This window comes from Mesoplodon bidens, assembly GCF_964165515.1.
Source record: "Mesoplodon bidens genome assembly, chromosome: 11".
Classification (NCBI taxonomy): domain Eukaryota; kingdom Metazoa; phylum Chordata; class Mammalia; order Artiodactyla; family Ziphiidae; genus Mesoplodon; species Mesoplodon bidens.
Genome location: NC_138167.1, coordinates 68,581,781 through 68,607,466, shown reverse-complemented (window position 1 = coordinate 68,607,466; position 25,686 = coordinate 68,581,781). Strand labels below are relative to the sequence as shown.

Sequence of the window (25,686 nt, the reverse complement as noted above, 5' to 3'; positions counted from 1 at the left end):
CAGGGCGCTCTGCTTTCAGGGAGCTTGCTGTTTAATTGGCCTCACCCACACACTCTCTGTCTTCAAATACTGCTCTTGAGGGCCTGCCAGGGTGGCTCTTTATGGCTCTGGGAGGAGGTCCAGTGAAGTTCCCCTCATAAACTGTAAAGAGACACATGTGGGTCAGGGTTGGGGAATTCAGGGCATGAGGGATTCCCCAGGAATCTTGTTCAGTCTAATCTGAGATTTTCCTTCTCTTCCCTAAGAGAGTCACTGATTCGGGCAGCAGGCATTTACTGCGTTCCCATCATGAGCTTCTGGGAGCACCTCCTGGTCCTGCAGAAGCTGCGCACCTCCTCCCCAGCCCCTGACCATCACCATGCCCCCTCTCCTGCAGCTGGAGCTCTTAGCCCTGACAAATGGCTACTCAGAAGTAGGTTTCCTCATTTTATCTCGCGTACCCACAGCACCCAAATGATTAAGGTTTGAAAAAGGCTGTGCATTTTGTGACATTTAGATCCAGTCCTCATTCAGGCTCTGGCAATCCCTCAGGTGTGTTCTGAGTGTATTGAAACTTTCCTTGGAGACGTGGTTACGAATGATTAGTAAACCTTCATAATGCAGCAATGCCCTTTCTCTGGGTGGCCCCTGGCATTTGCCTTGAGCCTCTTTATATTTCATATCCCATCCTCTTTGCCACTGTCAAAATGTCACTTTACTGTCATTTGCTTCCGACTGCCCCTAGCAGTTTCCTTCCTCCTGATTCTCTGCTTCAAACTTCTGAGCTGTTAGGTTTGGGTGTACCTTCAAAGTAACCTGGCGGGAAGGGAGGGCCAGCGTGCGTGCTTCTGTGAATAAAACATGTGAGCTTTACTGCCTGGACTGGGAGCTACCGATTCGGATAGCTGGATGACTTGTGTGTGAGTTTTACTCACAGGCTGTGGTGGGGGGAGGGGGGGGGAGGTTATCACAAGTCAGTTCTCAGAGATGCAGGAGGTCCCGTCAGGCATTTCTTGGTATCTACCCAGAAAGGCTGGATACAGATGTGCTTGCTGGAATGTGTGAAGGGTTTGGCTCCCCTTCCTGGCTATTCCTCTGCCTCGTTCTCCTCCTACAGCAGTAGCAGCAGCAGAAGACCAGTGGTAGAGGTGGAGGGACACGGGGAACTACAGCAGCAGCAGGAAGGGAGCCCGCTGCTGACAGTGTCTGGCTTCAAATTACACAGTATCAGAGCTCCGGCATAAAATTAGCAGCAGTGTTCTGTATACGAGAAGCCAGGGAAAATACCCATATTCAGCAGATCCACAGGCAGCGACAGAAAAAGGGGAGAGAAGGAGTTGGGGAGGGAAAGAGCTGGCTCACCGCAGGCCCCTGGCCCTTCCCTGGACATCCTTGTCCCCGCCTCCCTACCACCGAGGCAGAGGCAGCTGCCCAGCGGCTGAGTCAGGGCCACGGGAGGCTTCTGGGGGTGGAGGGGGCCGGGGATGGGGAGGGAAGACCTTGAGAAACCTGGGAAGGTGAATTTGAGGGCTTGTTCTACCCTACACACACATACACACACACATACACACACGTACGCACACACACACATACACACATGTACACATTGAAAACTTTGAATAAGATTTAGAAATTCCCACATCTAGGCACTTTTCACACATTTTTTTCTTGTTAATTCTTACTACAACCCCATTCGGTAAGCCCATTTTACAGATGAGTAAAGAAAGGATGAAAAAGGACATATTAGCTCACCCAGGTTCACATGCTATAAATGTATTCATGTTTGTGGTCATTTTGTGCCCACTTAGATTCCTGCATTTAAATATATCCTCTCTGTAGCCACTATGGAGGACAGTATGGAGGTTCCCTAAATGACTGAAAATAGAGTTACCATATGATCCAGCAATCCCACTCCTGGGCATATATCCGGAAAAGATGGAAACTCTAACTTGAAAAGATACATGCACCCCAGTGTTCATAGCAGCATTATTTACAATAGCCAAGACATGGCAGCAACCTAAATGTCCACTGACAGATGAACGGATAGTGAAGATGTGGGATATATACACGATGGAATATTACTCAGCCATAAAAAGCATGAAATAATGCCATTTGCAACAATATGGATGGACCTAGAGATTATCATACTAAGTGAAGTAAGTCAGACAAAGAAAGACAAATATCATATGATATCACTTATATGTGGAACCTAAAAAAATGGTACAACTGAACTTATTTCCAAAACAGAAATAGACTCACAGACACAGGAAACAAACTTATGGTTACCAAAGGGGAAGGGGAGGGTAAATTAGGAGCTTGGGATGAACATATATGCACTACTCTATATAAAACAGATAAACAACGAGGTCCTACTGTATAGCACAGGGAACTATATTCAATGCCTTGTAATAGCCTATAATGGAAAAGAATCTGAAAAAGAATGTATATGTATATATATAAAATGGAATCACTTTGCTGTATACCAGAAACTAACACAACATTGTAAATCAACCGCAATAAAAAAATTTTAAATAAATAAATAAATATATCCTCTCAGACTCACAATGTCACTACTATACACATCGCATGCTTGGATAGACACAGCATAAACACACTCACACTCGTCTACACAGACTTGTACGTGTTTATAAACATGTTTATACACAATACGTGTTTTTAACTGTACACGTATGATGATACACACAATCACATGCCAGTGCTGGGTCATACTTTCTGGCTAAAATCGTTGTCACTTCCTATCCTTCCTGACCAACTCTAGGCCAATGTCCTCCTGGACCCCGGCCACGGCTCAGTGCTTGCACCTCTTGGAACTCACAGACAATGGCCACATCTGCCACAAGGAACCCTGTCCTGTTACTGCTCATTTAGTTGTTTCATCCTCCAGATGAGCGGAACCCTGAGACACCAGTGACTGGGTTGGAGTCATCGTTTGTATTATTTCTGGCTCTTTGGGTGTGAATTCTTCTGTACGTTCGGTCTATAAGCTATCTTTCATAGTGGAGAGGCTCTTTCCACAATTTGTAATTTTGGTCTGTGAGCCCACAGGGCAGTTTTGTTATTGCTCTGCAGGCTCATGGACTCCAAAGTATTTTTGATGCTTCAGCTTGGGAAGTAATGCTTCAGCTTGGGAATTCTATACCATGTGGGCAGCTTAGATGTTAGATCAGTGCATGTTTCAGGCTTGAGGCTCTGATCTGGTGTACGTCGCTCTCATTCCACCCATGGCCTGGGAGAGTATCTCAGTTCCTGCGGTGACCCCAGGCTGATAGCTGAGACGTTATATTTCTTTAATCGGTTCTGACACTCAGTTTCACACTGGGAGCGCATATTTGACTTCCTGTCAACAGAGCAGGACCTAGAGCCTGGACCTAGTCCCAGATTAGGCATTAAAATCTCAGCCCTATGAACCCATTTCCACCCTTGGCTTTCCCATTGGGTGTGGCGTGCCTCTCACTGGTATAGATTTCCCCTCTCTTAAAATCTGAAAATTAGACTTTCTTGCTTTTGAGCTGGACTCTCTATGTTTAAAATACTTAAAAATATATTATCTAGCAGGTTTTATACGCCTGGAGTAGGATGGGAAATTTCAACTTGTGCTCACCCTGCCGTGTTAGTTTATATCTATATTCTAAATGCCTTTCTTGGTAAATAGCTGTTGATTGGGTATCTCTCTCCATTTTTCTCCTTTCTTGTCTTCCCTTCTGTCCTTCTCCAAAGCAGTCCCTGCATCCCAAGGAGTCCATAAAGGATCTTGGTTTCAGAAGAGCCTTTGGCCCTGAAGAGAGGGAGGGAGATCCTCACTGGGTCAGGACCGTAGTACTGGGCCCAGAGCATATTTCCTCCGTGGGGCTCTGCCTCCACCCTGAACTCTATTTGGGGCAGAAGGTCCCTTGGGGTGGCTGGGTACAGCGGGACGAGGTTCAGAGGAAGGGCTTGAGGCTCCCAGATGCCCTTCATCCTTGGAGCCAGACAGCCCTCAGGATCCTGAGAATGGCTCGTATTCCCAGTCCGTGTGTCTGGGAAATAACAAAGGAACTGCAGTGGGAAATCCTGGTTCCAGGCTCCACACAGCTGGCTTTGTCCCCGCAGAACCCTGTCCCAGTCCTGGGGGATCTTAATTCAGCATGGGTTTGGGGAAGAGGGAGTCAGAAGGGCCCATTCTGTGATGGCACAAGGCACGGTTTCCCCATCATCTATATCCTCTTCCTGCTGCCTTTCTACTTTGTACCTGTGATGCATGAGTTTATATGAATGTGAATATGAGTGCGTGTGTGTGTGTGTGTGTGTGTGTGTGACCAGTTGGGGGTTCCTGAGTGTGTCTGTGAACTTCTAGGGTGAGCTCCCTCGGAATCCAATAGCCAGACATGTTAGAGGGGCCACAAAATCACCAACTAGAAGCATTGTGTTCATTTCCTGAATATTGGGTAAGCACTTGCAATGTGCTAGGCACTGCGCTAGCTGGGAAGACAGTGGTGAAACATATAAATACACAAACAAATATGAAGTTACAATAGTTCTGAATGCTCTAAAGCAAAAGTATAGGGATCTGGGAGAGAACATCAGAGAGAGTGTGACATATTTAGTGTGAGGGTTCAGGGAAGGTCTCCCTAAAGAGGTGACTTCCAAGTCGAGCCCTAAAGGAGAAAGGGAAGAGCATTCCAGCAGGGGAACAGCATGCACAAAGGCCCAGAGGAGAAGACATCTTGGAACATTCTAGAAATGGACTAGAGGCCAGTGTGGGAAGGAAACAGCCCGGGAGAGGGGGCTGGGGAAGCCAGTAGGGTGTTCAGAACTTTGGAGGCAGACAGGACTAGAAGTTTGGACTTTCTCCTAAGTGCAGGGTGAAGCAGTTAAAGTTTAAGCAGAGAATGGTGTGATCAGTTTGTAATGTGAAGCTCACTCTGGTTGACAGCCCTGTAGGGAGGATTGGCAGCAGGCCCATGTAGTCCCGGGGATCTACGGATGAGGAAAGTACAGCCCAGAGCTCCAGGAAAAGGGGAAGACGGAAGCATAAACCAACCTTCACACTTTAATATGACACAAGCACCTGTGAGCACTAACTTCATTGGGAGAACCAGGGAGGCTTCCTGGAGGAGGTGGCTTCTGAGCTGGGCCTTTGGGAAGGCAGGCAAGGTGGAGGCCAGCACTCCAGGCCTAGGGAATAGGTTGGGTAAGTCTCAACAGTGAAGGGGTGCAGGTTGGATTTGATGAGTCAGTGGATGTGAAGTGACTCCCCAAGATTATAAGTCCCCATGGTGGCTGAGCCAGCACTGGGACCCGATCTCTGATGGAGAGGGGGTCTCTGATGCCCAACTGAAGCCTGGTCCCAAGAACTGACATCGAGGAAGTCCCCGACATCCCCCATATCAGTGCACTCCTGCATACCCAGCGTCAGCGTGTGCGCACTTCCCCACTTGTGGTACAGCTGAGAGGTGAAGAAGAGGAAGTGTGGGTCACAGGCCAGCCCCAGAGGGCTTTGGAGGAGGAGCCTCTTCTAGAGTTGAGAGAAGCCAGGCTGGGGCCTCCCTAAAGGCGGCTCCTGAGGACTCCTGGGACCACAGCCGAGACGCAGGGTGGCTGGAGGGAAGTGAGGGGCAAACTCAGCCTGGGCCTGGCTGGGAGAGAACCTCCACCACCGCCTCCCCTGGACCACTGACAGCCATGGCCGTGGCCCAGCAGCTGCGGGCTGAGAGGTGAGTGCAGGGGCGCTGCCCTCCCGGGGCCTCCTCACTCTTCCTGGCAGGCCTTGGGGGATGGAAGCCTGCCTTCCTGCAGCCCCTTATCAACGCCGAAAGTTGAGAGGCTGGAGTTGAGTCAGAACCCAAATACTCAGAAATGCAGACTCTGAAAACTGTTTAAAGGAAACTCCAAGTCATGGCTCACCTCCCTCAGGCACGGTTGAAGACACTGAGGCTCAGAGAGGGCGAGTGGCTTTCCCAGGGTCACGCAGGAGTGGCTGGTAGAGTCTGGACGGGAACTCAGTTGTCCTGGGGCCCAGGCTGGGCCTTGCTGCTCCACACTGTTCATTAATGGCTGTTCAGACAGAGGCATAGAATCTGGTTCTTTTCCAGGGCTTGTCTCAAATATCGCCTCCTCTGAGAAGCTTTCCCTGATAGCCCCCTCTGAACACTTGCCCTGTTTCCTTTTCCTGTGTAGTCCTTACATTACAGGCATAATAGTCTATACTCACTCGTTGGTTTTCTTTACCACTGGCTCCCCAATTAGAAGCAAGTTCCATAAGGTATTTATCTCTTTTGATCACTGCTATATCCCCAGAATTTGAACAATGCCAGGACAGACTAAGTGCTCAGTAAATGCTGGTGAGTGAATGAATGAAGGAATAAAGGAATGAATGGACCACTGAGCTGGAAAATGTTCTTAGATCCTTCTGGTCCAATCCTGTCACTGTATGGGTGAGAAAACTAAGCCCCAAGGAGAATAAAGTACTTACTCAGGGTCACACGGAATGAATGGCAAGGCTGGGGCTCAGAGCACAGCCTTGTCAGGGCCTCGCCTCGTTTCTCAGGAGGCACTTTCCGAATGTTTCCTCAGTAGCCAGGCCTGTGCTCCGAGCTCTGGGGGGACCTGAGGACACAGGGCTTGGCTCCTGCCCTCCTGGATTAGAACAGCAGGTGACATCAGAGTGTGGTAACAGTGTGGAGGTGGCTCCGAGGGTCACCGGAGATGGGCCAGGCTGCTCTGGGCTGAAGTGGGCAGCAGAGGGCCTGTCGGGGAGTCTGTGGCTAGAAGTGGAACCCGGGATGGAATTCCCGAAGGTCGAGAACGTCAGAAGGAAGGCTTGTGTGTATGGCGGGAGAGGCAGCGAAGCAAATGCTTGGAGGGTAGTTCAAGAATGGCCTTTGAGAGCCACAGAGGGTGGTGCTCGGGGCTGGGGTGAGGTTCTCCCACCAGATCCCAGCCCCTCCAGCCCACGAGTCCTCACTGGAGACTGGGCCTGGCACGCAAACCCAAACCTTCGGAAAACAGCTGCTGTTTGAGGCTGGTGGCACTTCCTATTTCTCAGAGCACGTGGGTCAGAGAGAGGATGCCCAGAGCTGGCCAGCCGGACAGTGTGTCCCCTCCCTCCCACTCCCCGTCCCTTTGCAGATGTCCTTGGCCCTCCACGGAGGAAAGGTGCCCTGCTCCCCTCCTTCATGGGGCTGTAGAGCCAGGCCCTGGGGTCTCTCAGCCTCCCTGCACCTGGATGCCTGTCTGAAAGTGAGCCCCCGATGCTTGAGGCCAAAGCGGAGGATGGGAGGGCAGTAGATTTCTGGCAGCAGGACTTTCTAAAACCCAAGACGTCTAAAGATGGAAAGGACTGCCATGGGAGGAGGGAGTTTGCTTCCCACAGACATGTTTTGAGCACCTACTGTGTGCAGGCAGCACAAAACCTGAACTAGCTGCCGCCTCAGGGCCTTTCTACCCCTTAGCCCTTCCCGTGCAGGCCCCCAAAATGGACTTCTCATGAACGATATGAATCTATGGGCCCTGAGTTGACTTCAGCTCAGAGGGGTCCCGGCTGAGGTGTCTAGGGGGCAGCTATTCTAGTGGGACTTGCAGCCGGGTTTGTTGCACCCCTGGCATCGCCCTGATGCAGCAACTTCCAGGCTCAGCTCCCCGCACCCAACCCCTGGCAGGGGCTATTTCCATGTGGCCTGAAAGACAGACACAGGGAGTGGTCTTGCATCTCCCTGAGCACCTACTATGTGCCGGGGCTGTTCTGGGCCCTGGGGATGCAGCAGTGAGCAGAGTCCCTGCTCTCGTGGGGATTCTCCAGCTGTGCTTGTTACAGATGTGACCTCTGAACCCTCCAGGGATGTAAATACTTCCATGGTCCCCATTTTGGAGTCGGGGAGAGGCCAGAGTGCAGAGAGGAGTCTCCCCAAGCCCGCTGACCTTGGTGACGGCAGAGCGGGAATTCAGGTCTTCATCTTTCACCTGTGCTCTCCCGCCCCATGACACACAGGTCTCCCGACGTAAACTCCTTCCTCACCCCACCACCAAAGGGTGAGGCTCAAGGGCCCGTCGTGAGCAGGCGCTGCCTGTCTCGCTGGCTTCGTCCCTCATAACTTGCCTCCTCTTGCATGGCTGGGGTCTTTGCACTCCCTCTTTCCCTTGCCTGTCATCCTGGGGCCAGGTCCTCTTTACTTCTCCCCCTGACCTGGTGCCACTTCTTCCAGGAAGCCCTCCCTGACCATCCCCGATCTGAGCACACCTTGTCCACCTACATACACAGGACCCCTGATTCTCTCTCTCTGATAAAAGTCACCCTCATCTTAGAATTGTCTGCTTGCCAAGCTTTTTTACCCACTACTACCAATTCGTTGAAGGAATATAATAATGGCCAGGCTCCTGCTGCGGCTCGAAACATCATGGGCTTTTCCTTCACAGCTTCTAGGACCACTGAAACTATGTAATTATTTGTCCAGCTCCTCCACTCAACTATGAGACCCAGGAAGGCAGAGGCCATGTCCTAATGTTCTTAGAACAGGGTCTGAGCTACAGTAGGTGCTAACTGTATGGGGTGACTGTTGCTTATTCTGGATGGGGTGACTGAGGCCGGGAGGGGCTGGGGTTTATCTGAGTTCACACAGCAAGCTGCTGGGAGCTTTCAGAGCAGGGCCAGTGCAGCAGTGTTTGGGAACAAAATTCTGGAGCCAAATCCCAGCTTCCTTACTTACTTGGGTAAGTTCGTTAACCTCTCTGTGCCCCAGTTTCCTTGTCTGGAAAAAAGTGAAGCTGTCTTAGAAGGGCACCTGGTGCTCCGTGCGCTCAGGAGATCGTTAGCTGTAGTTACTATTACCCAGCCCTCCTGATTCCCCGCAAAGGGCCATTTCTACCTCTCGGGTTTCTTCCTGCCCCACCCCCATCCTACTGCAGGTGAAATACCCAGGAAATGCACAGTCTCAGGGGAGAAAGTGGAGGAGGAAGTTTCTCCCATGGGTGTTACCACAGGACCATGAGTGGAAAGTGAGTGGGGAGGTTGCCAGCTGCCACCAAATTGCTCTGGGAGTGCTGGGGATTTCCTCTTCCCGCTCTCTGGCACCCTGAGTCACCTCCCCGCCAGCCTCCAGAGTCATGAGGTAGCCTGAGATCCCAAGCAGCCCAGGCCACGTAGGGACCAGCAAGGGCTGGGACTGGGTGTGTAGACTTTGAAACCAATATCGACTGAGGTCCCAGCCAGCTCTGAGGCTCGGACAGGGCAGCCCTGCCCCCCACTTCCGCTCTGTTTCCCAATCGCTGCAACAGTAACAGGATTGCTGATTGCTTCTCATTTCCTCATCTGTCCACAATCGGCTGGACTCAGTGACCCCCTAGCTGTTCCTTCTCCATCTCCTTGGCGGTCCCTTTCCTCTTCCTCCATCTGTCCCTCTCAGCCCCCTCCTCTGCTCAGTGATCGCTCTTCCCTGGGGGTCTTAACCACCAGTCACAGGGCCGATGGTTTTTACCACTCCCACTCCAGTGGGGTTCAGCCCCACCCCCGCTGAACTCCAGAGCCACACACCACCTTTTGCCAGACCTCGACCTGTGTGCCCAAGGGACCTCTCAGATTAGCATGCTCCAAACTGAGCCCATCAACCAGGCTCCCCCCCAACCCATCCTGGTCAGAATATGGGTGACATGTGGGTGTCACTCCTGACACTGCCCTTTCTTTCATTTCCACGTCCAAACAGTCTCCAAACCCTGCTGGTCATAACTCTGGAATGACTCACAAAGTAGTAGTGTGTCTGTCAGATACGTATAAGGCTGCAGAGAACAGAGGAACTGATAGTGGCTGAAACAAACAGGGGTTCATGTTTTCACATAATGAGAAGTCCAGACGTAGGCCACAGCTGGTTCTGCAGCTCAGTGACTTCAGGACCAGCGTTCCAGAGATTCCTGCGATCAGTCTCATGTTTTTGCCTCATAGATGCAATGTGGCTGCTGCAGGTCCAGATGTCTCACCTGCTTTCCAGGCAGGCAGAAGGGGAAAGGGGAGGAGACCATGCTAGCCTTGTCCAATCCTCTGGATCTTGAAGCGCACACTCTCCTAGAGGCTCCTACAGCCTCTAGGTTTCCTCTTAGGTTTCATTGGCCAGAACTGCTCATACCGCTGCTCCTAACTGCAAGGGGGTCTGGGAAACAGCAATGGGATTAGTATATTTGGCTCAGACCAATAGTGATCTATCACTTTGGGGCTAGGCATTGCCACCCTGAAAAAAATTGGAGCTTCATTAGCAGGAAGAAGCAGGGAACACAAAAATGGAACAGTGTCTGCCAAGGGTGGTGTCCCTTGCGTCTGTCCTCTCCTCCTGTCCCCACTGTCTGGCTCAGGGCCACATCAGCTCTCAGCTAGACCACTTCAGGGCATCCCAGTGGTGCTCTCTCTCTTCAGTCTCTGCCCTCCTTTTCCTCTCCATGCAGCTACCCCAGCTGGTTTCCTAAAGCCGGGGTCCTATTGTGTTCTCACTCTCTTCTGAAGCTTTACATGGCTCCCTGTTGCCTATAAAACTCCTTAGCTCAGCACCGGAGACCCACCTCAACCGGGCCTCATCTGCCTATTCAGTCTCTGATCACACCAGACTCCAGCCACACTAGACCTGGAACCACTCCTCGGGCCTCAGACCCTTGGCACGTGCTGTTCCTTCTACCCGGAAGGCCCTTCCCCCTCCCCGGTCCTACCTGGTGGACTCTTATTCAGCCTTCTAGACCTGGCTCCAATGTCACCTCCTCTGTGAGGATTTTCCCAACCTGGGTATAATGAGCCATTCTCTCTGGGAGGTGTGTGTTGACTTTGTTTACCCCTGTGATCCAGGGCCTAGAACAGGGTCTGATAGGCAGGGGTGCTTGATTCCCTGTTCCCGGATGAATAACGCAGCCCCAAAGCGATTTGCTGGACTCTACTATGGCTGTTGATATATGGCTCCGATTCCAAATGCCTTCACTGTCAAGGTCTGGTCTGTGTTGCTGCCTGGCACAAGAGGGGTGTTGAACGGGGGAATGCAGGTACACGGGTTCACTTTGCACAGGGCCTCACACCCAGGGGCCACCCAACACAGCAGGGTGATAACCAGGATTTCTTCTCATCCCGCCTCCCTCAGCGACTTCAACCAGCTTCCTGATGACGTTGCCACCTCAGCCAACATCGCCGACATCGAGGAGAAGAAAGGCTTCACCAGCCACTTTGTAAGAGAGACCCCTGGACCTTCACCCTCTGACCTCTGAACCTCCAGCACTCTTCTCTCTTCACTTCTATCCCAGGGGTTCTCAACAGGGCGATTCTGCCCTCCAAGGGACGCTTGGCAGTAAATATCTTGAGACAGGTTTGACTATCACAACTTGGGGCAGAGCGTCTACTGCCTGGAGTCCGGGGATGCTGCTTCACTCAGTGCGGTGCACCGGACAGTCCCCACGACAAAAAATTACCTGGCCTCACATGTGATACCAAGGTCGAGAAATTCTGCTCTAACCCTAGGACCTGTGGACCTCTCCCCTGCTCTGGCCCTGGCCTGAGATGCCCCACCCCCTGGCCTACGAGGCCCCACCCCCTGGCTTGCGAGGTCCCACCCCCTGGCTTGCAAGGCCCCACTCCCTGGCCTCTGTCCTTAGGTTTTTGTCATCGAGGTGAAGACGAAAGGGGGGTCTAAGTACCTCATCTACCGCCGCTACCGCCAGTTCTACGCCTTGCAGAGCAAGCTGGAGGAGCGCTTCGGGCCGGAGAGCAAGGCCAGCCCCTACACCTGCATCCTTCCCACGCTCCCAGGTAGGCCACCAACGGGCTGCCCCAGGATGGAGCGGCGCCCGCCAGCCTCTCCTCCCAGCTCTGTGGGCGCTGTTCGGTGCTTCTATTTTAGCACAAACCGTTCTATTTTAGTGAAAACCGTTCATTTAGTCCACGGCCCCCCTCCTGCCAGCCACGGGCTGCCACCTCTAGCTCTCCGGACTTATAGCCCTTGGCCTCCTGATCTCTGATGACCGTTACGGCTGCCCTGCTTCAGCTCTCCACCGCCAGCTTCGGAGCGCATCAGCCCGGGCCTCTCCTCTTCGAGACAGGAATCCCCGTGTCTCCCACGTTAAACACAGACCCATCTTCCAGCCCTCCCTCTGTCCCCTGCGGGGGAACTGCTCTCTAACCCCCCAGTTCCCCGTGGCTCTCCCTCCTTCCCTGCTCTACTGGGACGCTGTGGGTGTGCACCTCTGCTTTTGGACAGTCCCCTCACCCCTTGTCTCCTGACCTTCCTCCCCTGCTCAGTCCTCACCTTGGACAGGCCCAAACCTCTGGCTTCTCAAGGCCAGCCTGCATGAGCCCAGCAGGAGAAAACGCCACCAGAGGGGGGTTTCGGGTACACGGAGTGGTCTTGGCTGTGCCCTGCACATGCTGCAGGCTGCATCCAAGCACTGTTCCCCTAAACAGCAAAGATACTTCCTGACCTTCCCTTCCTCAAGCTCCAAACCCTGCCTCCAGCTTGCTTTCCTCTCTGCCTCAGCCAGTGCCTGAGGTTCCCTGCATCCAGTGTCCAGCCTCAGGGAGGAAACTGTCTCCCAGGGGTTCACCCATTCCCTGGCCCCGCCCCGCCCCCTCCCCATCTCTGAGCAGCAGGGAGGAGGGGTCCCTCTTACTCTCAGCTGACCTCTCCTCCCTGACAGCTTGTCCCATGCATTCCCTGTAGACTCACCTTCTCCTTTATCTTCTGATTCTCTGCCAAGCTTCACCACGGGAGGGCTCGGTTCTCTTCCATCTTTAAACAAAAACGTGCCCTAAGTGGGCATTCTGGCCACAAGCCTCCTTGAGCCCCGAGGGCCCTCAGAGATCTCTGCCTCCTTTGGTGCTCCTTGGAAGGCGGGCATCCTCTGTACTGTCATCCTCAGTTTTGTCTTCTCACTCCCCCATAGGCAATCTGACCTGTGCCTGTGATTTTAACTGCCCTTTTCTTGCTACTACTTCCCCAATGTCTCTCTCTACCCCAGACCTCAGACGCTACCTTCCTTACACCGCCAGACACCAACCAGTGTGTCTCACAGGCAGCAGGAAGCAGACCCGTCTCACATTCGCTTTCTGGGGGGCTCTCTGGGTGGGCAGTTCTCCCAGGACCCCCACCTGAGGCTCCTGGAGAGGACATTTGTCTTTGGTCCGCCGTCATCGCTTTCCCTTTCCCCACAAACACTCTGCCTTGCTTGTGAGGAATGATTCACCCATCCACTGCACAAATATTTATTGATTTGGGCATTATTCTGCACCATGGTTCTTAACCTTGGTGACCTATTGGAAGTACCTTGAGATTTAAAGAATCCTGATGCCCGAGTCCCACTCCCAGAGATTCTGATTTAATTGTTCTGGGGTGAGTCCTATGCAATGAGATTTTATTTTATTTTATTTTTATTTTTTTACATCTTTACTGGAGTATAATTGCTTAACAATGGTGTGTTAGTTTCTGCTTTATAACAAAGTGAATCAGTTACACATATACATATGTTCCCATATCCCCTCCCTGCAATGAGATTTTAAATGCTTCTCAGGTGACACGAATGTGCAGCCAGGGTGATGAGAACACAACTGTGAGAATTGCAAAGATCCTGTTCTCTCAGAGCGAAGAATTTGTGTGTGTGTGTGTGTGTGTGTGTGTGTAGGAACAGGCAATACATAAACAATTAAAACAAGAAAAATATCAGCTGGTGATAGTACAACTCAGAAAATGCACGTTGGATGGTGGCCACCGCAGCGCTGTGGGAAGAGGAAAGGGAAAAGCGCTGAGCCAGTGTGGAGGGTTCCTGGCCCGGGTGGGCAACTCCGGGCCCAGAGACCACACTCTTGGGTCAGATTCCCAGGACAGCTCTTTGTGTTTCCTCAGCCAAAGTCTACGTGGGTGTGAAACAGGAGATTGCCGAGATGCGGATACCCACCCTCAACGCCTATATGAAGGTAACAGAGGGGCCAGGCCAGGTGGCCCCTGGGAGGGCCCAGGATGCTGAGGATGGGCGGGGCCCAGGTACTATCCCTGGGCATGGCTTTGGGAACTAGGGCTGGCTCTTCTGCTCTGATGGTCCCCATCTTCAATCCTTAAAGGCCAAGCCTAGGGAGAGAAGCAGGATGTGTTCTCAGGGTTCCGGGGATGGGACAGGAGCAGTGGAGAAAGTTCAGAGAGCCACACTTTGAACTGACAAATCTAATGGCTGTGCTGGGTGTCCTGGTACAGAGGAGAATAGGATCCAGTGCCTGCCCCAAGGTCCCCGCTATCCAGGGGGAATACAGACAGGTGGGTCATGAAACCATAAAGGGATACGGTCTGTATAACAAGGGCACGGCGGACCAAGGCCCCGGCTTTCTCACATAGCACCTTTGTATGGACAGGCCACAGGCTGGATTTTAGTTGCATCCATGGGCCTTAGATGGATGCCCTTGTGTATTCCCCAACCTGTAAACTGTCTACCTCCTCAGAAGACGAGAACACAGAGGAAGGAACATCTTAAAGGCAGAGAGCCAGGCTGGTCAGGAAAGACCTTCCACCAATTAGAGCTGGGCAAGAGAGGGATAGTTTTCCTCATGAGGTAGTGAGCACCCTATCACTAGAGGCATGCAAACCTTGGCTTGATGACACCCTTAGGAAACTGGGGAGAGAAGCCCTCTTCATAGCCCAGAGGCATCCTCACAGACAGTGAGTCCTCCCTGTTCTACTCTTACGGGAAAAGAGCACCGAGCTAAGTGCTCTGGTCTTTGCTCTGACACTGAGTGGATGATTTAGGGCTATTTGCTCATTCTGTCTAGGACTTGGTTTTCTCACCTATGAAATGGAGCCGTGCCCCCAGCTCTCCTGTCTCACAGGAGGGGAGTGATGTTGGGATCTATTGAGAAAAGGACAGGAAGGTGCTTTGTAAACTGTGAACCCGCTTCCAGAATGTGAGACAGCATGACTCCTAGTGGAATGAGGGGGCCCCAGGAGTATAAAGGGGGTGGGGGAGGGAGGAGGTGGCCACCTGCCCTCCCCAGTGGCTGCAGGAATCCTGGGCTATGGGCAGAGGAGAGGTAGGGTGGGAAAGCCCGTGGGCTCCAGTACTGGAGGCATCTCCCCTCCAGGGGGGCGCTGTGACAGCTGCTCCTTCTGGGCAGCTGGCGGCTCCACTCTCCAGCGGGGCTGGAAGGAGGGAGGAGGGGCTGTGGATCTGAAGCTCTTCCATCCACGCCTGGTCTTGGCAACCAGCAGCCTGAAGGATCTCATCTCTGCCTGTCTGTGTCTGAGTGGGTTCCTCGAAGCTCAGAGGTCAGTCAGTACTATGGTAACCTCACCCTGGGCTTGAAACATTCAGAGACGGGGAGCTCACTACCGCTCTCCCCTGACCCAGACTGCTCGTCCATTGTTGGACAGCTATTAGAAAAGCCCGACTCCCTGTGACTTCTACCCACCGGTCTCACCTCTGGGCTCATGAAGAATAGGGCTCACGTGACAATGACAATTGCCTAGAACTATATGGAGTGCTCTGACTGGCAACAAGGAGGCTCTTGATATACATTTATTGGACAAATAAATAGGCTTATTTAATTCCCTCAATAACCTATGAGTTCAATACTCTTATCCCTATTTTAAAGTGAGGAAATGGAGGCATAGAGAGGTAGAGTCACTCACTCAGTGTCACAGAGCAGTTAGGTGGGTAGGATGGGATTTGAACCCACATCTCTGTGACTCCAGGGTTGTGCTCTTACCCACTGTGCTGTATTGTAATAAAAGTAGCAGCAACAATGATAATATCCAGCTTGGATAGGGCCCTTGCTAGATGCCCGATGCTGCTCTAAGTGTTCTGCACGTATTCACTTATTTAATCTTTACACAATTCCACGGGGGAAATAAAATCACCACCATTGTATTAATGAACATACAGAGGCACACTTGCTCCAGGTCACCCAGATGGGCGGCAGAGCTGGGATGCTATCCCGGGCATCGCCTGGCTCTCTCTTTGCCCTTGAACCCATCTCTGGGCTGGGCCCCTGCCCGCCCTATAGGACAACCGTGTCTTTTCCAGGCCCTGCGTTCCCAGTTCCTCTGAGGGGAGTTCCCGACCCCTCCCCGTGCTGCTGACCCCGTGGAATTTTCTGAGGGGGTCTGGGTGCCTCTGGAGCTGTAGCACTCAAAGCCAATCACAGTGCTTCTGAGGACCCATGCAGTGGGCAGCTTGCGGGGATGACCCTGGCAGGTCCTGGGCGTTCTGCATCCTCACAGCCTGAGGGTCGTTGCACTGTGGTGGGTGTAACCAGCATCTGATTGAGAGTCCCGACCCCACCACCTCCTAGCTCTGCCCACTGGCCCGGGCACTTTCTCACTCTGAGCCTCAGTTTCCCCAACTGTGATATGAGATGAAGTATCAGGAAGCATTTTTTTAGGCTGTAATTCCACTAACTGTTGTTAATTTGGGTTATTTGGGGAATACTCCCCCCAGCATTGTCTCGTTTTGATCTAAGGGATGAGCCTTGGTGGCAGATGGCTCTGGGTGTCACTCGCTAGGCTGTGTGGCCCTGGGCAGGTCCCTTCACCTTTCTGACCCTCCCTCCCAAGTTATTGTTAGATGGAGCGAGGTCACACCGTGGGGCACTCAGTGCAGTGCCTGGACAGTCACCACCACATCACGTTACCTGTCGTCACCATTATCGTCATGTCTGAAGGCCTTTGGGTCTTTTCCAAATGAACTGTTCTCAAGCAAGTTGGCCCCCTCCTGACCTTGAACCCAGGGGCAAATCTTGTGACGTGTTACCCTCAGCCTACTGAAATTTAAAAATATGTCTTACTTGTTATCAGGCAGAGAACCATTAGTGGAGAGAGGCGGGCCCAGCTTGGGGGACGGGGATGGAGCAGCTGGGCTGGGATGTCGAGAGCTTTCTGCTGACCACCCCACCTGTCCTGCATCACCCCCAAATGCAGCACCTCCTCAGCCTGCCCATCTGGGTGCTGATGGATGAGGACGTCCGGATCTTCTTCTACCAGTCGCCCTATGATGCAGAGCAGGTGCCCCAGGCTCTCCGACGGCTCCGCCCGCGCACCCGGAAAGTGTAAGTGACCGGTCCCTGCACCCCCATCAGCTAGAGCCCTGGGCCACTTGCTCCTAATCAGGCGCTCTGTCCCAGAGGCCTCTGCTGCAAAGGCACTTATTTTCCCTGAAAGAGGCAAGGAGTAGAGACCAGGTCTATACCTAAGCACTCCAGGGTGGTTTGGCTTGTTAGGTGAGCTTGGAAAATCAAGCGTAGGGCCTAGAGGACAGAAAGTGTGTTTGACAGTAGGGGCTGGAGGACAGGGGCTGGGCCATTGATGGGGGAGAGCTTGGTGCCTCAGCAACCACTGGGGATGGTCCGAGGGCTTTGGGTGCCTGGGGGGAGTAGGGAGTAGGGAAGGGAGGAGGAATCGTTCTGTCTGCAAACGCTCCTCCCTGCATCTCCTGGGATGCCTTGTCCCTGGTTAGTTTTAGTTCCATGGGGCCGGCTGTGGCTCCTGGTGTATCACACTGGTCCCCAGGGGGTGTGCTGCTCACTCCCTTATTCCAAAGGGCCGGCAGCTCCCTCTAGCCCCTCCTAAGCTGGAAAAAGTCTTCAAAACTCCAAGCCACCGGGCAGCTTCCCTGGTGGCACAGTGGTTAAGAATCCGCCTGTCAATGCAGGGGACACAGGTTCGAGATCCCACATACTGTGGAACGATGAAGCCCATGCGCCACAACTACTGAGCCTGTGTGCACACCTAGAGCCAGTGCTCCACAACAAGAGAAGTCACCACAATGAGAAGGAGCCCGCGCACCACAGCGAAGAGTAGGCCCCGCTCGCCGCAACTAAAGAAAGCCCGTGCGGCAACGAAGACCCAATGCAGCCAAAAATAGATAAATAAATAAATTTATTTAAAAAAAATCCAAGCCACTGAAATAGGGCTGGGCTTCCAAACAAGAGGTTGCTGCTGCTAAGAATTTCAGGACAGGGCTCCTGAGCCCCGCCCTCCCACACAACTCCTCCCTCCTCCCTCTGGCCAGGATCTCTGAGTGTCCTCTCTGTGTGGTGCCTCGCCATCTCCCCTGTGCACCCAGGCAGGTGTGCTCTGAATTCCAGCTGTGCCCCACAGCAGCCCTGTGTCCTGGAGTGGAGCTCAGCGCTTCTATTTTTTGGGGGAGGGGGGCACGCGGGCCTCTCACTGTTGTGGCCTCTCCCGCTGCGGAGCACCGACTCCGGACGCGCAGGCTCAGCGGCCATGGCTCACGGGCCCAGCCGCTCCGCGGCATGTGGGATCTTCACAGACCGGGGCACGAACCCACGTCCCCTGCATCAGCAGGCGGACTCTCAACCACTGCACCACCAGGGAAGCCCAGCTCAGCACTTCTTGAAGCCCATTTCCTCAGCTGAAAAATTAGGGTTGAGTGTGGGAGTAATGTGAAAGGGTTGGCAAGCTATGGCACTAAGCAAATGTATATCTGAGCCTATGCCTCCTGGTCCACAGAAGGGGATGCAATCCCTCCTCCAGGGCAGTGAAAGCTGTGGGGAGTGTGCTGGTCCAGAGGAGCAATTGTAGCTGCATCCTTAACACCCTCTCCCTCCCCTGCCTTTCCTGCCTCTGCTGAGGGTCTCCTCCGGGCACAGAAGCAGGAGAGGTGACAAGCCCCTCTTCTCTCTCCACAGAAAGAGCACGTCCCCACAAGACACCAGCTTTGACCGCATGGCAGCTCCACGAGCGGAGGTACCTCACCACTGGGCAGCAGCCTGGCTCCACCCTTCAGCCACTGAGCCCGTCCTGCTGGCGCCTGCTGTGTGCCCAGAATGGGGCTGGGTATTGGGGGGGTGGAAGGACCCACATCCGTGGCCTTGGACACCTGAGGACTCCCAGCCAGCTGAGGGGAGGGCATGTGAGGAGCACACGGAGACAAAGGGGAATCCATCCATCCGTCATTCATTCAGCAAGCTCTTCTGGGTCAGCCCTGCCTTGGGGACTGAAGCTTCAGAGGTGACTCAGACCAGGCCCTGTCCTCAAGGAGCTCACAGCTCCCCAGGGATGCACCCTTAGAAATGGGTATTTCAAAACCAGTGTGGTCAATGCCCTGGGGGTTATGGGGGCATTGGAGTCCCCAGTGAGGCCTGGGGGATGGGGAGTTGCCCAGTCCACGGAGTTTGGCCCCTTCCCTCTCATGCTTATCCTGGCAGGCCTGGAAGGAGCACCATTCTGGAGTCAGGGAGACATGGATTCTAAACCCGGCTCCTCCGCTAACAAATCGAGTGGCCTCAGACAAGTCACTTATACTCCCTGAGCCTCAGTTTCCTCATCTGTTAAATGGGACGCTGAAGTATGTAAAGCACTTTAGTAGGAACTCAGTGAATGTTTCCTCCCTCCCTCCTTACTCCACCTTCTCCCCAGGCCCTGTTTGACTTCACTGGGAACAGCAAACTGGAGTTGAATTTCAAAGTTGGAGATGTGATCTTCCTTCTCAGTCGGATCAATAAAGACTGGCTGGAGGTAAGGTTGGAAGTGAGGATGGAAGTGAGGTTGGAGGTGAGGATGGAGGTGAGGATGGAGGTGAGTTTGGAGGTGAGTTTGGAGGTGAGGATGGAGGTGAGGATGGAAGTGAGGTTGGAGGTGAGGATGGAGGTGAGGATGGAGGTGAGTTTGGAGGTGAGGTTGGAGGTGAGTTTGGAGGTGAGGATGGAGGTGAGGTTGGAGGTGAGTTTGGAGGTGAGGATGGAGGTGAGGTTGGAGGTGAGGATGGAAGTGAGGTTGGAGGTGAGGATGGAATTGAGGTTGGAGGTGAGGATGGAGGTGAGGTTGGAGGTGAGGATGGAGGTGAGGTTGGAGGTGAGGCTGGAGGTGAGGTGGAAGTTAAGTTGGAGGTGAGGTCACTTCAAGTCTGTGAGGGGAATCAGAGAACAGGGAGGTATCTGAGAAGGCCCCATGGAAGAGATACTGTCCAAAGATAGTCCTGGAGATCTGGGCAGGTGGATCGGGGAAGCCTGAGGAAATACAGCTGTGTGTGGCTGGAGCAGCAGATTCTGAGCCTACACTTGCCTTTGGTACTGACCCCAACCAACGGTCGCTTTAGGCAAGTCAGTTAACCTTCTGAGTTGAATTTCTTGGTCTATAACAGGGTATCTCAGCCTGTTCACTATTGGCATTTGGGGCCAGGCAGTTCTCTGTTGGGGGGCTGACCTGTGCACTGCGGGGTGTATAGCGGCGTCCTTGGCCTCCATCCACTAGATGCCAGTAGCACTCCTCCAGCTGCAACAATCAAATGTGTCCCCAGACATCTGGCCCTGGGGGACAGAATCACGCCCAGTTGAGACGCACTGTCCGCAATCTGGGGTAACGTTACTCACCACGCAGGGAGCGAGTGAAGGTGATGAGGGAGACGAGCTCCAGAGTCTGGTGTGACATCCTAGCTCTGTTTTTAACTATCTTTGCAACTTTGGGAAACTTACCCAACCCTGTGGTTTCCTTTCCCATAAATGGAGATAACTAACAGTGGCTGTTTCTTCACAGGTTTCCGGGAAGGGTTGAAGGAGGTGCAGCTGTTTTAGGGCTTGGCCCATAGGGAGACTGGGTGTGTGGCATCTTGGCCGTGCTTTGTCCCTGCACGCGGCAAGCATGATCCATACAAGGGTTCATAGCACGACTGGAGATGGGGGGTGGGGGTCACTGGGTGGGAGGCCCCGGCCTGGTGCCAGCCTTTTGGATTAAGTCCTATAGTTATGAAAGACTCTCTTTTCTCGGGGCTCCTGGGGGGTGGGGTGTGAAGGAGGTCCTGGCACAGGAGGCGGGGCCAGCCCCTGGGGGTCCTGGAATCATTGAGGGAAGGGGAGGGTCCCTGGCATCCAGGGGCTGGAGAGGCGTGTGGACCAACCGTTGGTCTCGCAACTTGGCGGTTTTGATTTTACGCCAGTCCCGGAGCTCTGTCTCAGGCAGTCTACAAGCTGTTACAGCTGAGGGGTATTGCTGGGTCATTCTCCAGAAACAGGAAATGTTTGTTGACTTCTTGTTTTCTAGAAAGTTCTATGAGTCGCTCTGCTGGCCAACTTCTGGCCTCAGATGGAAGGGAGGGCTGGGGAGGAGCGAGGGTAGTACTTCAGCCTCAGTTAATACGTCTGTAAAAGGGGACGGAGACAATATATCTTCCATAGTGTTGCGAAGATTGAGAACAGGTGACAAAGCACAGGCAGCGGCTGGGTCTTGGATGGAGTTTGAGAGGCCTGACTGGAGGGAGATTTCTGGCTGTCTGGTCTAGAGCAGATGGAATCCGTGGACAAATGAGTGAATTGGCCCCACCCCTCCTCCTCCCTCCCCCCGCAACTTTCTTCCTGAACGCCTACCACCACCCGAGTCCCCGTGAGATTCACCTGTGTACCTGTGCATTGTCTGTCGCCCTCCATCACACTGGAAGCTCCAGGAGGGAGGGCAGGGATTTTCATCTCTTCTGGGTGCCCAGAGCCTGCTCCGTAGCTGGCACTCAAGAAGCCTTTGACTGAATGACTGAGTGAATAAATGAATGAGGCGAAAGCAGCTTTCCAGAGAAATTCAGGGTCTTAACTTGTTCTAACAGGACGCCTTGGGGTGAACAGCTTGGTGACCTTGCCCACGTTTTCTCCTCCCTCTGCCTAAGGGGACCCAGAGCTCCTCCGCCTGTCCTGTCATTATAAAGGGGCGGGTCCCAGGGGCATGGCCCTGATGCCTCTGCTGGTACCGGCAGGGCAGTGCCTTCTCCCCCTCCCCGCCCCGCAGGGCACTGTCCGGGGAACCACAGGCATCTTCCCGGTGTCCTTTGTGAAGATCCTCAAGGACTTCCCAGAGGAGGATGACCCCACCAACTGGCTACGCTGCTACTACTATGAGGACACCATCAGCACCATCAAGTTAGTGGCCTGCTGGGAGGGAGGGGCCTGTCCAGCCTCCCTGCCCCTCCCCACCCCTCCCCCACCTCCATATCACACTCTGGGCTCTAAGACCCAAACCAGATCGCATGTCCCCCCACCAAACACACACACGTAAAAGCCCGCAGGGGCTCCCAGCGCCCTCCAGATAAACCAAAAGGCGGTCACAGGATGTCAAGGTCCAGCATGACCTGGCCTGCCTCGTCCCCCTCTCCCCACTCCAGCCTGCTGCCTCCTCACCCCTGCCCCTTGTCCCCTTAGGGACATTGCAGTGGAGGAAGAGCTCAAGAGCACCCCACTCTTCAAGGACTTGCTGGAGCTCATGAGGTGAGGGGCTGGGGTGGGAGGCGCTGGGGGCGTCAGACACGCTGGAGGAGAGAACAGAAGGGGAAACAGTGCATTCAGGGGCTGGGCGGTTTGCCTCTATTTCACCTTCTTGTTTTATCCACAGCCCAGCCCTGAGGGGTGGGTATCACCTTTCCACATTAGAGATGAGTGGGGGGCTGCAGAGAGGTAAAGGGGCTTACAGTTTGTGGGCCTGGATTTGCTAAAGTCTCTCTAGGTTCAAAACCCTGGACTTGGACCCTCCACCCTTAGGGAACCACCGCCTCCCAAGATCCAGCTGAGTTATGAACAGTTATTTTACAGAATGGAAATAGCATTGTTATATTCCTGACTGCAAAAGCAATATCTATTCATTATTTTTTTAAAAGAATGTCAGAAATCACAGAAAACATAAAGAGGTGAAATCCCCTCATATTTTACTCCTCTCATTATCTGATATGCATTCAGATTTCTTCAGCGCATACCCCACCTGCACCCCACTTCCCCTTAAATATTATTTAATTGGCTACACAGCAGCATTCTGTGGATGCACCATAACTAATGTAGCCATCCCCTTTTGTTGGCCGCTTAAGTTATCTTCCACTTTTTTACTACTGTGAATAGTGCTGGGATTCACATATTTGGTGACTTGCCTGATTATTTCCTTAGGATGATTTTCTAGAAGTGAGATTTGGGGATCAAGGTGTTTGCAAGTCTGATAGGGCTTCTGACGCATTTTGTCAGATTACCTATGGAAAATTGGATGGCTTTTCGCCCATCTACCTGCACCCCAGGTCAGACGGTTCCAATCCTTAAAAGGTTCTTCTCCATAGCCACACACAGGGGCTGTCGCAGGGGCTTTTTTTCTGCTCTACTCTGTGCCTGGCAAAACCCATTCTCCTTCCCTATGACAGTTCTTAAGTCTTCAGCACATTTATGCACAAGACATTTCAAGCTGTGCCACTAATTTGTTGTGAAAGTCCCGTTGTCCCCTGGAGGTCTCAGTTTCTCCATCTGTATAGTAGGAGGTTGGACCACTCGGATGATAGGGCTGGTGTCCAGCTCTGACCTCGTCTGATTTTTCAATCCCGGCCCTAAAACTCCCTCTGTCCCCTCTCCCTGCCCCCACGCTTAGGCCTAAGGCCCCTGGACCTTTCCTGAACCCTGATCTCTCCCACCCAGGCGGGAGTTCCAGAGGGAGGACATCGCCCTCAATTATCAGGACGCCGAGGGGGATCTGGTTCGTCTGCTATCAGACGAGGATGTGAGGCTCATGGTGAGGTGGACCCAAGGTCTCCCCTCCCAGAAGCACCTCTTCCCCTGGAAGCTGCATATTACCCAGGAGGACAACTACAAGGTCTACAACACGGTCCCCTGAGCCAGCGGCATCCCTGGGGCAGTGAGGGGACACCTAGCAAAGAGCCCTTGGAGAGGATTAGGACCAAGAAAGGCTGGGAGCAGGGGACACACTTCCTGGTTCTGAATCCGATGGACCTACTGGCCTTGGCTTGTACCATCTCTGCATTTGGTCTCTGAATTAAATAAACCATTTCATCTCAAAGTGCTGGACTGAGGAAGATAGTGTCTTTCGAAGAGAGAGAGGAGAGGGAGGAAAATACCCATTAATGAGCATCACTGAGGGGTCATTTATATACGGAAGGGGGCCCTGGCTTTGGACCGCTAATCCAACTGCCCCATTCCCTCGCCCTGTCCCCATGTGTGGAGAAACCCAGCAACACTCACGTCCCTTCTGGTCACTCCCTTTTACGCCCTTTCCCAGGAGTGGCCGCCTGCCTCACGGAAGTCATAGTCCCCCGGGAGCCCTCTGGGTCAGGCCAACACCAAGCCCTCTGCATGACCAGGGTCGAGGGCTTCCTCTGCCCTCTTATTCCTGCTGGTCTGCAGAGGGGGCAGAGGCCTGGGTCATGGTGTTGGTGGTCTCCATTGTAAGTAGGGGGTGAGCGGAGGGAAGACTCTGGCCCCACTGGAGAGGAAGAGGACGCAGAATGACGGGATCTTCCTCTGTGAGCTGAAGCTTTTTCTCTCCTAAGCAGCTAAAATGGCAATAGCTATCACCTCCAGAATGGCTGCAGGAGGAGCTTGGTGGATGCCCCTGCCCAGTGAAACAACCACTTAACTGATGAAAAATACTAAAAACCAACCATTGAAAGTTTCTGGAAATTGTTCTGAGGGCATACAGGAAGTGGAGAAGCGTTTATTCTAGAAAAACCTACTAAATCTCAGTAAGAACAATGAGTCTGTGGCATTTGAGCCTCAGTGTGCTCCCCTCCCTTCCCCATCTCCTACTCCATGTGATGGAAACTCTGCTCCGGATGCACTATTCTGAGTGGATGCAGCCAAGAAGATGGGGGACCCCTCTCCCCTCAGCTCCCCGTCTTTTGCCATTTCAGCCCCAGAAAGGGCAGGCTGCCAGTGCCTCTCATCCCCACAGCCCTGTGTTGTAGAAGCGCTATTCCAGGCCATCATGGCCCCCTACATCTGTGTGCTGGGGCCGCCATAACAAAGTACCACAGGGACTTCCCTGGTAGTCCAGTGGTTAAGACTCCATGCTTCCACTGCAGGGGTCACAGGTTCGATCCCTGGTCGGGGAACTAAGATCCCACATGCCGCCCAGTGAGGCCAAAAATAAATAAATAAATAAATAAATAAATAAATAAATAAATAAATAACCACAGACTGATGGCTTTCACAACAGAAATTTATTGTCTCACAGTTCTAGAGGCTAGAAGACTGAAATCAAGGTGTCTGCAGGGCCATGCTTCCAATGAAGCCTGTTGGGAAATCCTTCTTTGCCTCTTCTTAGCTGCTGGTACTTTTCTGGTGTTCTTTGCCATCCCTTAGCATGTAGACACCTCACTCTAATCCTCCATCTTCATGTGTGTCTTTGCATTTTTCTTCCCTCTGTGAGTGTCTGTCTCTGTGTCCAAATTTCCCCTTTTTATAAGGAAACCAGTCATATTGGATTACAGCCTACCCTGATCATTTTATTTTGACTTAATAACCTCTGTCCAGACCCTATCTCCATGTAAGGTCACATTCTGAGTCACTGGGGGTTCATATCTTTTGGGGGAGTACAATTCAACCGTAAGAATGCACTAGAAAACATCTGTTTAAGAATCATTAAACAGACCATGCAAAGTATGTACTGGCAAATTCAATTGTTTGACTTCTAACATGTTGCCTGACCAGACTCACTGAGGGACCCTGCTGCTGCAAAGCATCGGGACCCTAGATAGCACACACTCTTCAAAGAATCATGAGCCCAATAAGAAGTAGCGGGGTTCTCCAATGACCCTCCCACCCCACCACCCACCCCCACTGAAAAAAAATCCCATGATGAGAGCTGGGGCCAGAGCCCACAGCATCTGGGAGGTTGTTCTGGAATGCAAAGGCAGTGCTGCTGTTCGAATGCTGAGTCCCAGGGGAGGCCGTGAGATGGGGAACCTGGACCAGGGGCTCTTGTACTAGGTCAAGGTCTGGGGATAAGGGCTGAA

The 25,686-nt window shown here is 52.9% G+C and overlaps 2 protein-coding genes across 7 annotated transcripts in view; one reads left to right on the top strand and one right to left on the bottom strand.

Moving 5' to 3' along the window:
• PVALB (parvalbumin) overlaps nucleotides 1-7,979 on the bottom strand; it is a 74,599-nt gene extending 66,620 nt beyond the window's left edge. The window contains exons 1-2 of the mRNA XM_081250387.1: nucleotides 6,452-7,979; nucleotides 5,884-6,033 (exon numbers count right to left, since the gene is read on the bottom strand). The gene's annotated coding sequence lies outside the window, so the exon portion shown is untranslated. The remainder of the gene's footprint in view (nucleotides 1-5,883; nucleotides 6,034-6,451) is intronic.
• On the top strand, nucleotides 5,399-24,547 carry NCF4 (neutrophil cytosolic factor 4). 6 transcript variants are annotated; one of them, XM_081250376.1, is made up of 11 exons: nucleotides 8,102-8,413; nucleotides 8,881-8,970; nucleotides 11,082-11,166; nucleotides 11,590-11,743; nucleotides 13,830-13,900; nucleotides 16,887-17,014; nucleotides 18,617-18,674; nucleotides 19,347-19,445; nucleotides 21,699-21,829; nucleotides 22,109-22,174; nucleotides 23,354-24,547. In XM_081250376.1, exons 2-11 carry the CDS (start codon nucleotides 8,897-8,899, stop codon nucleotides 23,547-23,549), a joined length of 1,062 nt encoding a protein of 353 aa, XP_081106502.1. In that variant the 5' UTR covers nucleotides 8,102-8,413; nucleotides 8,881-8,896; the 3' UTR covers nucleotides 23,550-24,547. The 6 variants fall into 6 exon arrangements, with proteins under 6 accessions (XP_081106505.1, XP_081106502.1, XP_081106504.1 ...); XM_081250379.1 differs by lacking the exons at nucleotides 8,102-8,413; nucleotides 8,881-8,970 and adding an exon at nucleotides 5,399-5,693; XM_081250378.1 differs by lacking the exon at nucleotides 8,881-8,970.
• Nucleotides 24,548-25,686: the final 1,139 nt, after the last annotated feature.